This window comes from Peromyscus maniculatus, chromosome 7 (genome assembly GCF_049852395.1).
Source record: "Peromyscus maniculatus bairdii isolate BWxNUB_F1_BW_parent chromosome 7, HU_Pman_BW_mat_3.1, whole genome shotgun sequence".
NCBI classification, from domain to species: domain Eukaryota; kingdom Metazoa; phylum Chordata; class Mammalia; order Rodentia; family Cricetidae; genus Peromyscus; species Peromyscus maniculatus.
This window is the reverse complement of record NC_134858.1, coordinates 4,925,209-4,937,936: the sequence shown is the minus strand read 5'-3', so window position 1 is coordinate 4,937,936 and position 12,728 is coordinate 4,925,209. Positions and strand designations below refer to the sequence as shown.

Genomic DNA, 12,728 nt, shown 5'->3' with positions numbered 1-12,728 from the left:
CACCACAGAAGAGCAATGGGGTTATTTGTGCATTGTAACATTTATTGATGTCTACCAACTTCGTGTCACCTGAGACTACTCAGAACTACCCAGTAAAGAAGACCCTCAGAGGGACATGCAAAACCCACCCACAGAACAATGGAGCAAGTGCCACACCCACTTCAGTGCTGCAGGCCACAGGAAAACATAATGGAATTCAGCTACTATCACAAAAGCTGATACTTGGAGAAGTCGAGGACTTCTCCAAAGGTCAAGCCATGGCTTAAGAAATCTTGGTGATATTTTAGCAAATATATATATATATATATATATATATATATATATATATATATATATATATATTAGCTGGTTCCTAAAATGATTTTCTTGCATGCTTCCAAGAACTCCTAACAGTGTATTTATCTAAAATGCCTGTCAAGCATCCAAGACCAAACGAAACTACACCTGTCTCCTAGGTCAGGCAGATAGTTTTATTTCTTGTGCAATTTAGGGTGAGACCCTCCTTTCTTATATAACCTTACTAATGACCCCTAACTTCCTACCTAACCACTTCTAAGAATGTAGACTGAGCACATAGATCCTTTTTTCACATACTAACCGTTCATTAGCACTCAGTTGACCTCCTCTTTACCACTCCCATTTTGGATTGTAAAAGAAAGCCTGGTGGTCATTGCCTGAAGAAAATTCTTACCTGCCTTTATGACCCCATAGAATTCAAGCCTGGTGACCTTGCTTGACCGGGGGATTGCTATTGCTTGGGTTTATAACTGGATTCCAGAGAGACTTAGGAGGAATGTGGAGAACTTAGAGACGGAGAACAGAGAAGGATAAGGAGGATTTTGACCAGAGAGAACGTGTGGAAGAGATGGAAGATGAGGAAGAGCCAGATGGGGAAGTACTAGCTGGATAAGAGCAAGATGATAAGGACCTAGATGAGGCAGAATTAAGATGAGAGGATTAAGCTAGAACTTAGAGGGAGCAGTAGATGAATATAGAGAGATCAGGCAGGAAAGGAGCTAAAAGAGAATAGAAGCTTATAGGGAGAGAACTCACACAGAATAATAAAGTGTATGGACTAAGGAGTTTCGTGTACATAGATTCATTTCTTTAGCTGGTTGTAGATTCTTCCCGGACCCTGGGAGGGGACTATTGAGGGGCTGGACCCCCCAAGTCCCCAATAGTTCAGGAAGGGCGTTTGCTCATTCTGATTGGGAATGCAATGGAGAGCCTAATGAAAGCACAGTTAGCCTCTTTGAAGTGTCTGCATCGTCCACAAATCATCCCTCTTTCCTGTTAAGGAAGAAAATAAGAACATTAAGAAGTGTCATAAATCACATAGCAAAATTCTTATCTTTACTAACACAGACAATGTCCCAGGTTCAATTCCCAGCTCAAACAAAACACAACTAAAACCAAAAAGCCATCTGTGTTAGCTGGATGAGGTGTGTGGGGCACCCGCTTTTGATTCTAGCAACAGAGAGGCAGAGGCAGTGGAGTCACTTTATATATTTTATATACTATGTACGTTAGTGTGGATTGTGGCTTCACCTCTGTAATGCATTTCTCATGGTTGTGCTGGTATTTCTTAGTTTTAGAGCACGGAGAAAAACCTCTAAGTGAAATTGAAAAGAAGAAGGATGCACCTCTTTAGAGTGCATGATGGGGGCATAATCTATATCAGCAAAACTAAATGTATTTCTGTTTTCTAATTCACAGGGAGAACTGAGTATGCATGAGTGCGAGGAAGGAGGTAATGGTCATTCAAGGCCACACAGCAGGAACAGCTCTGTGTGTGTGTGTGTGTGTGTGTGTGTGTGTGTGTGTGTGTGTGTGTGTGTGTGTGTATTCATGGTCTACAGCGCATGTCCAGGACAGCAAGGACAATACAGACAGAACATGTCTCAAAACCACTCTCATTTAGGAAGACTTGCATGAACACGTGCTCAGCACTTGAGCTCAGCAGGTTGTACTATCAACATTATGTTGCTGTGGTAACCTCCTTTGCAAAGTGTTGCCCTAGGAACACGGTTTGGGAAATGTTGACGTGCAGTAAAAGGTTTGGCAGATGCTTGCATCCATTTCTTCCCCTGTAGAAATAATTTTCCCTGAGTACAGGTCTCTCTTTTGATCATTCAAAGACTCTGATTATTTCACCGTGCATTCTCATTCTTCCTTTATGTGTGAAGTAGGTTTTGATATATATGTAATTCCAGATTCTTGTGTCTCTTTGAGAAGGTGAAGATGCAGAAATATATAACAACACCTGAAGTCAGGAGAGCTGACTTGTCACCTGGAAGCCACATACCTCTGCACGAGTCCCTTCTCCTTGAACCTTCTTCTTGTCCTCATCTTTATCTAGGGACATGGCTTTTTACCACGCCTCTCATCTGTCTCCCAAACCCTATTTCTAACAAGCTTCATCGAGCAAATGCTGACTGACTTTTGCTTTTTGATACATTTGATTTTGGAATTTGATTAAAACAAAGGAGAGGCTAGGACATACAACTTTAGAGACTTCACGGGCGGTGGTTCCTATTATAGCTGTTGCTATCTGTGGGCGACCGTTTCCCCTCCATGTTTATAAAACCTGGGAGACTTGAGTCACTTTTGACCGTGTAGGGCAACTCCTTGGCAGTGGGCAGTTATGAATGGTGTTTGGGGTGGGGGCTCTCATACGCATCCGAGCTCTGCAAGGAAGGGTAATAACATTTCCATCCCATAGTGGACTTCCAAAGCTTAAAGTGTGAAATGTCAGCTGTGGTGAGATGGCTTAGTGAATAAGGGCTCATAGGCCTAGCCCGATGAACAAGTTTTATGCTTGGGACCCACATAGCAGAAGAGAAACGACTCTTGCAAATTCTCCTCTGACTTCTACATGTGTATTGTATTTTGTGAGCTTACACACACACAAAAAAAAATACATAAAAATCAACTAAAAATAAAATGAGTATCTCATCATGCGCATAGTATAGAACATCTTCTTCAGGAATGTAAGGTTGTTGCTTCCCCTCAGAAGGTCTTGATTTGTATTTGTTTGAAGTATTGAGGAATAAACTGAGGGCCTCACACAGGGTAGCCTCCCAGTGCCCTGGCCTACTACACAGGTTTTCAGGTTTAAATCCCACTGTGGATCTCTAGGCCATTCCCCATTTCCTGAGATCTTTCTTTCATATCTGACATTCTCTTCTCGAAAGCCATAACTCTTACCATATAACTTCTGAATGCCTTCAATGTCATCCTCTGTAAGTCTGAAGTCTTCTGGGTTGCCATTTCCATAGGTAGGATACATCACAGCACTGGGGTCGGAAGAGTGGCCCAGACCCAGAGAGTGGCCGAATTCATGGGTGGCAGCATGCAGGAAGTTCACTCCTACAGCCAGGGAAGTGTATGTTAAATATTAAAATAACTGTATAAAGACCGTACTCTATCACATCGTGATGAAGGACAGTAGCCATGCCCCAGCCATCTTTAGTTGCTTGTTTCCACTCCTTCAAAAGCGAGGCAGGCAAGAAGGAGAATGCATCGCTGATTTTTCTGTTGCTGTGACAATACATCATGTCCAAAACCAACTTAAGGAAGAAAGGGTTTATTTTGGCTTCTGGTCCCAGAGGGACAGAGTCCACAATGTCAGGGAAGTCATGGAAACAGCAGGTGACAGGGAAAGGAATCTGCAGCTCAGGTTTCATCTACACACAGGAAGGAGAGCAACACACACACACACACACACACACACACACACACACACACACACACACACACGGAGGTCAGAGGACAACTTCTGAGAATCAGTACTCTCTTACCATGTGGGTTTCCATATACATCACACACACAAATTTTAAAAAAGAAGATATTAAATGAGATAAAACATTTAAAGCATATAATACAGTAGCTGGCCCTTAAGGTGACTCTAATTGTTATAATTAAAGCAATGATCAAATTTAAAGCGGGTGTAAGTCTGGGTTTCTAAAAAGATAGGAAGTAGAAGAGGCATAGGATCCTCTACCTGGGCCATCACCATCAGTCCAGTATTCGTCCTCGTCAAAGTGAGCGTCTCCTCCGAGGCCTGGCCCCGGCGCAAAGGCATGAGCCAGTGTGTTTCCTGGCCCATCAAACGGGAGACTGTCTCCATGATCTGCAAGACAGTGCAGTGTGATGTCTGTTAGTTTTTTCCGGTTACCTCATCTCTCCAGATCATACGGTTATGAAGGTTGGAGAGAGAGGCTGGTCCAGTTGACCTCCTGGCACCAAGAGCCAATTTCTTTTCTTTTTCTTTTTTCTCTGTGTAGCTTTGCACCTTTCCTGGAACTCACTCTGTAGACCAGGCTGGCCTCAAACTCACAGAGATCCGCCTGCCTCTGTCTCTTGAATGCTGGGATTAAAGACGTGCACCACCACCGCCCAGCTACCAAGAGCCAGTTTCACAAACACAGGCTGAGCTGTGGATTTGGTCTAGGCACCTGTCTGTCGTTAGATCCACTGCTCAGCACTGGTGACCACCATATGTTGAAGGCTCACTGGAGTCAAGATCTTAAACCAGTGTGTGATGCTGAGAATTGAAACCAAGGCCTCTCCTATGTTAGACACACCTTTCACCAATAAGAGCCCTCTCTAGTGCTCATGAAAGGGTTTAAGTCTTGAAAGGAGAGCAATCAGGTGAACAGACACAGGATTAGCCTGCAGGAGCCATCCTTACCTCCCTTTGCAAAGTCAATCATGATGTCTGCAGTCCCCCACCTGACCCTTCTGAACTTCAGTGGGATCTGCTTGCTCCACATTCTGAGAGCTTTTGCCACGATTTGATCCACCTTGGGCTGTGGTAAGTCTGAAGTATAGGACATGATTCTGACAACACATAAGAAAACAGTGTTTAGTTCCCAGGAAAAAGGTTTCATTGCCTCCCTCAGAATGAGCCAAAGTGAACCTCACCTGTAGGTGACTTCTCTGGAATGCCATTTTGGACTGTCTGGCATTAGGGAATATTTTGCAACATCTGGCACTCCGCATCTCGGTTTCTGCATTAGTTCCACGATCTGGGGGGATAGCTTTCCAGTCACGGGCAGGCCAAAGAACTTCTGCATTTCCTTGAGTTTGACCACTAGGCTGTTGGCCTCCTTTGCTTTAGAGTCATGAAGGTAAAATTTCCTGAGATAATCCTGGCAGACAGAGAGAAAATACTCTTTAATATGAAAATCTGCATCTCTTTTACCTGTTGATTTGAATAGTTATTTGAAGACAGAAATGTTAAACAGTTATGGAGTAGAGTATGTACTTACTGGAGAGGGGAAATGGGATATTTGACAAAGTACTGGCCTGCTGCTGCATAAGATGAAGAGGGGAATCCCTAGGAGCAGTGCGCTCTCATGCTCAGAGGACAGATGCACCGCCCACTTTTTAAACCGTGAACTTATGTTTAGAGCAGGAGGAGTCAGCACGTCTTCAGGGAGCACACAGGCCTGGAAAGGTTCAGTCACAAAAGAGCTTGCCTCAAAAACTTGAGGGCCTGAGTTTGATCCCCAGACCATGGGAAAAACTGGGTGCTTCTATACCTCTGGTGCCAGGGAGGAAGAAACAGGAAGATCACTAAAGACTTTCAATATCAACCTCTAGCCTGCACACACACACACACACACACACACACACACACACACACACACACACACACTCATGCACTCTCTCACACATACATGCATATACACACATACACGCATATATACACACATATACACACATGTGTGTACACAACACACACACAGAGCGAGAGCGAGAGCGAGAGCGAGAGAGCGAGAGAGAGCGAGAGAGAGCGAGAGAGAGAGCGAGAGCGAGAGCGAGAGCGAGAGCGAGAGAGAGAGAGAGAGAGAGAGAGAGAGAGAGAGAGAGAGAGAGCATTTGAGCATATAGAAAGACTCTTGGGCATCATAGACCCTATGGGGAGATCTGAGGTCCATTATCCAGCTAAGGACTGCTGTGATCTGGCTATTTACACTTCAATAGGGAAGAAGAAATCAGGTGATTGTTAGTTTAGTCTGAATTAATCATCCAGGAAGAAAGCCCAGCTAACAGCATCTGATGCTTTGTTCAGGTTCACAAGCTGAGTTAGTGGCAGGCCTGGTTTGAAATCTCCTTGTCTGCAGTCCCAATTCCCCTTTCTCTTTCTATCCTCAGTCCTTCCTGCTCTTGGCACCCGTTAGGAGGGTGGAATAAAGCAGCTCCCTCCAAGACCTTCCGGTGCACATCTGGATCCCATGCACATCTGGATGGCTGAAGTGTCCAGGTGTCTGGGGCTGCAGTGGAGACCATCAGGCAGAAGGTGACGAGGCAAGGGACAGCACTGGCAGCTCTCAAAGGCACTGGACACCCTTCTCAGGGCCAGGGACCCATTTACTCCATGCTTATTTCAACGACAGCTTTATAACCACCCAGCAAAGCAGGGATGGAACTGTTGCCTCTGTTCTGTACAGACGCATGGCTTAGAGAGCGAAGCAGCTGCAGAGACTGCCCCAGGTGTTTGTGACCCATTTCCGAAGAAGCTTCCTTAGGAGAGCTACAGGCTCAGGGGTGTGCAGCAGCAGGATTGCTGGATGGCTCCCCATCTGCGGAGTGATTTGCTGTCGGTATTGGAGTAACTGGAGGTGGATATCTACCTGAAAGCCTCCCACGACTATGCATTTTACCAAAGTAAACTGGCCAACATCATGCCCTCCTTCCTGTTTCCAGTGATGGGGTTTCATTCAATACAACAAATTCTTATTGTTCACTCAGAATGGTCATGAACAAATTCTCTGAAACAAATAACAAACATTGTATCCCTCCCAGAGCGGGGACCTCATGAAGACGCTCTCTGGAAGACCTGTTTGCATTCTTTTCTCCACCTCTGCTTCTGATTGGACATAGACTCTTGCTCTGTAGTACAGGCTATCCTGGAACTCACTGTGTAGCTCAGGCTGGCCTCAAATACATAGTGATCCCCCTTCTCATAGACAATCTGTGTGCTAAGCAAGCAAACAAATAAACAAAACCCTCAAAACTGGCTTAAAACTCCTAAAAATGCTATTTGGTAAGGTAAAAACCAGTTAAATATTGGTGACTTCATGTGGTTGAATCTAGTTTATCAATTGAGTCTTTTAAAAAGTCAAACTGAACGTGAAATACAGTTCTATTTTTCTTATGCTTGGAGCTTATCAGTCGCTATCCAATTTTACCAAATGACATTTTATACTCATTAATTATTATACTTACTCAGCAATATGCATGAAGAAACACGATTTCTGAACTAGAGAAGCTTATCCTGATTCCTGTCTCTATTGGCAGCAAGAATATGAATCAAGGAGACCCTGAATGATCAAATGGCATGCTGTATGTGGAGTTACTCGTGGTCTGTAACCACTGCACACACGTGAGTTTCTGTCATCTGTTATTTGTCTGGTAGATTAGTCCTGTGGGCAGAACACGGACGGTGTTCTAACTTCTAGTGCGCAGGCAAGAAAGCCACGTCTTCTACTGGTGCTTTCTGACTGTGAGTCTGTTCCCCGGGAGGCTTCGTCTTTAGTGGTACAGTCCAGTCCAGTTCATGAAAAGAATTTCAAGTTGCAATAAATAACAATAATAACACTTCTATTTCCTGAACATGAACTGTATTTCAAGTATTATATTAAATGTCTTATACTAGCTCCACTTGCTGACATCATTATTATACTTCTCCAGTTTCTGAATTGGAAAATTTAAGTTCAGAAATGAAATGACATTCTCAAGTCCTCCTAGATATCAGATAAAGGAGCTGGCACTCAGTCAGAGTTCAGGAAGGCTCTGGAAGCCAGCTTGCATGGCTCCTCACAGAAAGCATGCTCTGCTTTTCTAACCAGGAACTTTACAAACGAATATTCACTGCCACATTAACAACGAAGGACAGATCATTCAGAAACACACTTGGTGTGCAGATGGTGAGGCCAAAGAACCCCAAGTGAGAGGACCAGATACCTGAGCCTGTTCCCACTGCAGCGTGCTCACATCGGCAGCCTCCTGGGACAGTGGCAGGGCTAGGTGGCCAGGAAGCAGACACACAGTCCAGAACAGGGTGAGTTGCATAGTCGTCATCAAAAGGCGATTGTTCTCAGACCAACCAGATGCTTTGATGTCTTATGACAGGAGCTGGAGAAATTTATATGACTTCTCAGCCCTGAATGTGAAAATAGGTGACTCATTTGCAGGCTTTTCTTCTTTTTAGAATGCATGTGTTATTTTCCATTAGCAACAATGAGGAAGTATTGTGTCCTTTATTGGCAGGAGGAACATATGGCTTTTATCTTTTAGAGGACCCCCTCCCCCCCCCGTGCTGAATCCACAAGAAAACTTGTTTTATTTGTTGGAATCAAATCACTACCCTCCCAAGTCTCTCACTGACAAAGCAGTTCTGAACCCTTCATTGTATTCTGTATCTTACAAGGATTTTTCTAAACATTTGTAATATGTGGAATAGTGCACAAATAGAATAACATCACCGATCAGGTACTGCAACAAAACCAGCACCAAGAAAGAATAGGACACCAAGGTGATGAGACACACCTGGAATCCAAAATTCAGGAGGCTGCTTAGGCAGGAGGATTGCAAGTTTAGGCCACATAGTGCCTGTATAGTTAGACCATTGGCTACACAGTGAGACAATAATTAAAATAAGAAAGAAAGAAGGAAGGAAGGAAGGAAGGAAGGAAGGAAGGAAGGAAGGAAGGAAGGAAGGGAGGAAGGAAGGGAGGACAGAAGGAAGGAGGAACTGGAGCATTACTGGCATCCCATAATGCTTTGTAAAGGAGGGGGACAGGTGTGACAGGTGCAGGTTCTGTGTCAGTGGCTGCTGTAGAGCGAGCTCTCATCCGGGCATTTCAGTCACACAGTGCGAAGCTCCTGTAAGTGCCCCTTTAATCAGTGGCTTCTTTTCTTAATGCTATTCCTAATTTCCTTCAATCAAACACCCCAGTAAATCTCCAGGGAGAGCCATGTGTAACATGTCTGTATAATATATGAATATTTATAGACGTGACCTGTATCAGATAACCATAATGCTATGAGATATTCATTGATCCTTGTATTGGAGTAAAATCATGGATCTTTTCTTATCTTAGAGAAGCCACAGACTGGAAGGAAATATTGCAAAAAAACATATCCAGTGAAGGACTAGTGCTGTGGGATGACTCTTCTGTACACTGTGAATATACTACTCTCATCCATTAATTAATAAAGCTGTTTGGCCTATAGCAAGGCAGGATAAAGTTAGGCGGGACAATCAAACTGAAGATGAAGATGAAGAAGGGCGGAGTGGAGAGAGACTGGAGTGAGCCACCCAAGAAGCAAGATGCCAGAGGACCGGTAAAGCCAAGGGCCATGTGGCAACACAATAATTAATAGAAATGGGTTAATTTAAAAGTAAGAGCTAGTTAGTAATAAGCCTGAGCTATTGGCCAAGCATATTGTACTTAATATAAGCTTTTACGTGTTTATTTAGGACTGGGCAGTTGAGACAGAAAAACTCCGCCTCCATTTACAGACTATTATCTAAATTGTATAAAGAACTCTTAAAATCCAACAGCAAGAACACAAATAATCTGATTAAAAAAATACACCAAGGATCCAAACAATAATTCACCTAAAGAGACACATAGATTCGAAGTAAACATGAAAAGATGTTCCCCTTTGCAGTTACCAGGGAAATGTGAATTAAAATAACAACAAGCCAATTAAAACCCATTAAAATGATTCAAATCCAGAACGTGGGCAACGCTAAGGCAAGGCATGCTGGGAATACAAAGGGTACGGCCTCTTAGCAATGCAGTTTGGCACGTCCAAAACTAAACCTCCTTTTACCACATGATCCAGGAAGCATACTCCTTCCCAGCCAAAGAAGAAATGAAAATCCATGCCTATATAAAACGTGCTTATCACACTTTTATTCATACTGTTCAAAACTTGGGAATACTCAAGATGTCTTTCAGTGGGGGAATGGCTGGATAGACTGAATTAGCCACACAAAGGAATATTATTCAGCACCAAAACCAAAAGAGCTACCAACGATGAAAAGACATGGAAGAGCCTTAAATGAGTGCTACTGAGTGAATGGAGCCAATAGGAAAGGGTTAAATCTGTGATTCCAGGTAGATGCCATTCAATGAAAGGAAGCAGCAGGCAGATCAGTGGTACAGGGATAGGGTTGGGAAAGGATGGCTGAGGGGGGATACAGAGCACAGAGGGTGTTTAAAACAATAAAACACTCAGGTATTTAGTGATGAATGCATGCCATCACACATTTGTCTAAAACCTTACAATGTACGATATCAAGAGTGAGCCCTAATGCAAGCCATGGATGGGGAAGAGAGGCAGGCAGTGTATTGGTGATGAGGTAGTGAGGCTAGAAAGCTGGCTGGAGTAAAGTCATCGACAGTCAGCCTTGGGTGCAAGGAGTTGGGACTTCATCCTAAGGCTCTCAAAGCAATGTTTGAAAGAAGAAATTATTGTGACTGGGTTAGAATTGTGAGAAAATGCTAGCGCTTGCTCTAAAGACCGATTGTGGAAGGAGGGATGACTCTCTGTTGAGGGCCGAGAGAGAGAGATAAGCAGAGGCTACTACAAGAGCCAGGGTGAGGTAGGGAGACTAACTGGGGTAGAGGAAGATGATCCAAGGCACGCCAAGAAACCAGAATTTAGCTCTAGCCCTTCCTGTCCCTTTGCAGGATGGAGGCAGCGATCTGAGGCCAGGGCAGGCCAGGGCAGGGCAGGTGAGTTCCTCTTGGGGACTAGAAAGCTGAGAGCTGAGAGTGAGGATCCTGCCCAGATGTCCCCTCTCACCATGCCACCCACACAGCAGGCATCACCCCCAGACCTGCCGCTGGAGCACAGGGGCAGCAAGACCTTCAGTGTGGAGAGGAGGATAATGGCTAAGCTCAGGAAAACACCGGTTCAGGCACAGCACAAATGCGGCATGAAGACCAAGACATTCTGGCTTACGGCAAACAGACATGCTTTCACCTTCAGAGTGAGCGTGGGTGACGCGTGACGGGTGGTACAGGAAGAAGCTGGCAAAGCATTTGAAATCCAGGGTGAGTATTTGCTTTGCAGTTCCTGACCCTTAGTGCCCGATCCATCTAAACTGCATAACTCAATTGGCCCCTTCCAGGAATTGGCTACTCATGGTGGCTGGCGACTTCCGGAATGTAGCCTTTCCCAGGAAGAAGGGACTGCCCATAGGGTATAGCAGTTTGCAGGGTAGACTTGTTTATGGAAACTGGAAAGGGAGATTTAAAAAACAAGCAAACAACAACAACAGACAAGAGAGACACTGTTGAGAAATTTCTTACCAAATCTAGTAATATTTCTCCAGAGAACAACATTTCTCTAACGAACATTGTGGGGTATTTCTTAGACTGCACTTGGCATTCCTTGAAGAATTCCCCTGGTAAAAAGATCAACCTACTGAAAAGAAGCCACCTCAGTCCCCTGAATACAGATTACATCAAGCTGCTTAGTAAGATTGCCAAGGAGCAAGGTTTTAGCATACCATTCAGATACAGAAGAACTGAGTGCCAATGGACAGTGGCAGTGTCTCTCAGAACTGCCCACCAGCCCCACTTCCATGTGTCATGGCTCAGGCGTCTCCTGTGGCAATGCACAGAGTCACACTACCCACAATGCTCTGCAGTATTTAAAGATAAGACCAGAAAGAAAATAGGCTTGGAGCAGCTTATGGAACCCTGTAGTGCATAAGAAGTTCCCCTTGCATCTCTACCGGAGTAAACATTTGCTGTCATGTATGTCTGTGTGTCCACGTCTCTTCAGATTCTCAAAATTTGTCTCCTGGCAGTAGTTATTAAACTCTTTTTAATGGCTTCAACTTTGTGTTGGTAAATTACATTTATAAACTCTGTAGCCCTCACTTTATAGGCACATGGTAAGGAGAGTCTGCATATCTGACTATGACATGAAGAAATAAAGCCACTGTTAGCAACCATCTTACTGCTGCTTAGAGCTCCTTTTGAGCAAGGCTTTATGAAATGAATTCTATGGAAACCCATTAGAACTACAGTGGGAGGCTTGTATTGAATGCCACTGCTAAATTTCAGAGAACATGGCTACTCTGCCATGTATTTTAAACCATGGAATAAAGAACTATTGTTTAAAAAGAAAGAAAGGATAAGCAAACAAATAAACCAGGATTTAGAGGGAAAAAAAAACAGAACAAAAACTTGGGAGCCAGTCAGCTGCAGGATTGAAGAGGAAAGAGTCGAAGATCTGAGTTAATGAGTGGGTCTACTGTTGGGACAAGGCTTATAGATGAAGGGGTGGCCATTACCAGGGAACGAGAGAGTTGGTTGTGTCTAAGCCATTGGTATCAGTATTGGTTATTGAATTTGAGGGTTCAGCTGGGAAATCATGTCCTGAACTCATGAGAGTGATGCATTGTGCAGACACAGGCTGTAAGTGACTCACTGTTAAAGGAGGAAAACCAGATGTGCGTGCGTGCGTGCGTGCGTGTGTGTGTGTGTGTGTGTGTGTGTGTGTGTGTGTGTGTGTGTGTTGGGGGGGTGTATAGAATAGACATGATGTAAAATTTGCCCTTTTAAACTTTAAATTTTAAAAAGTTTTATTTTTATTTCTTGTGTATGAGTGATTCGCCTGTCTGTATGTCTGAGCACTGTGTATAAGCTTGGAGCTCATGGAGGCCAGAAATAGGTATTGGATCTCCTGGA

At 44.0% G+C, this 12,728-nt stretch overlaps 1 protein-coding gene and 1 pseudogene across 1 annotated transcript; one reads left to right on the top strand and one right to left on the bottom strand.

Annotated features, from left to right (window-relative positions):
• Positions 1-1,083: 1,083 nt before the first annotated feature.
• On the bottom strand, positions 1,084-8,264 carry Mmp7 (matrix metallopeptidase 7). Its single transcript, XM_006983782.4, has 6 exons — positions 7,975-8,264; positions 4,927-5,153; positions 4,694-4,842; positions 4,004-4,132; positions 3,208-3,369; positions 1,084-1,290 (listed from the first exon to the last, which is right to left on the bottom strand). Exons 1-6 carry the CDS (start codon positions 8,089-8,091, stop codon positions 1,244-1,246), a joined length of 831 nt encoding a protein of 276 aa, XP_006983844.1. The 5' UTR covers positions 8,092-8,264; the 3' UTR covers positions 1,084-1,243.
• A 945-nt stretch (positions 8,265-9,209) lies between these two features.
• On the top strand, positions 9,210-12,408 carry LOC143274092 (interferon-inducible double-stranded RNA-dependent protein kinase activator A pseudogene; annotated as a pseudogene).
• The last annotated feature ends 320 nt before the right edge of the window (positions 12,409-12,728 follow it).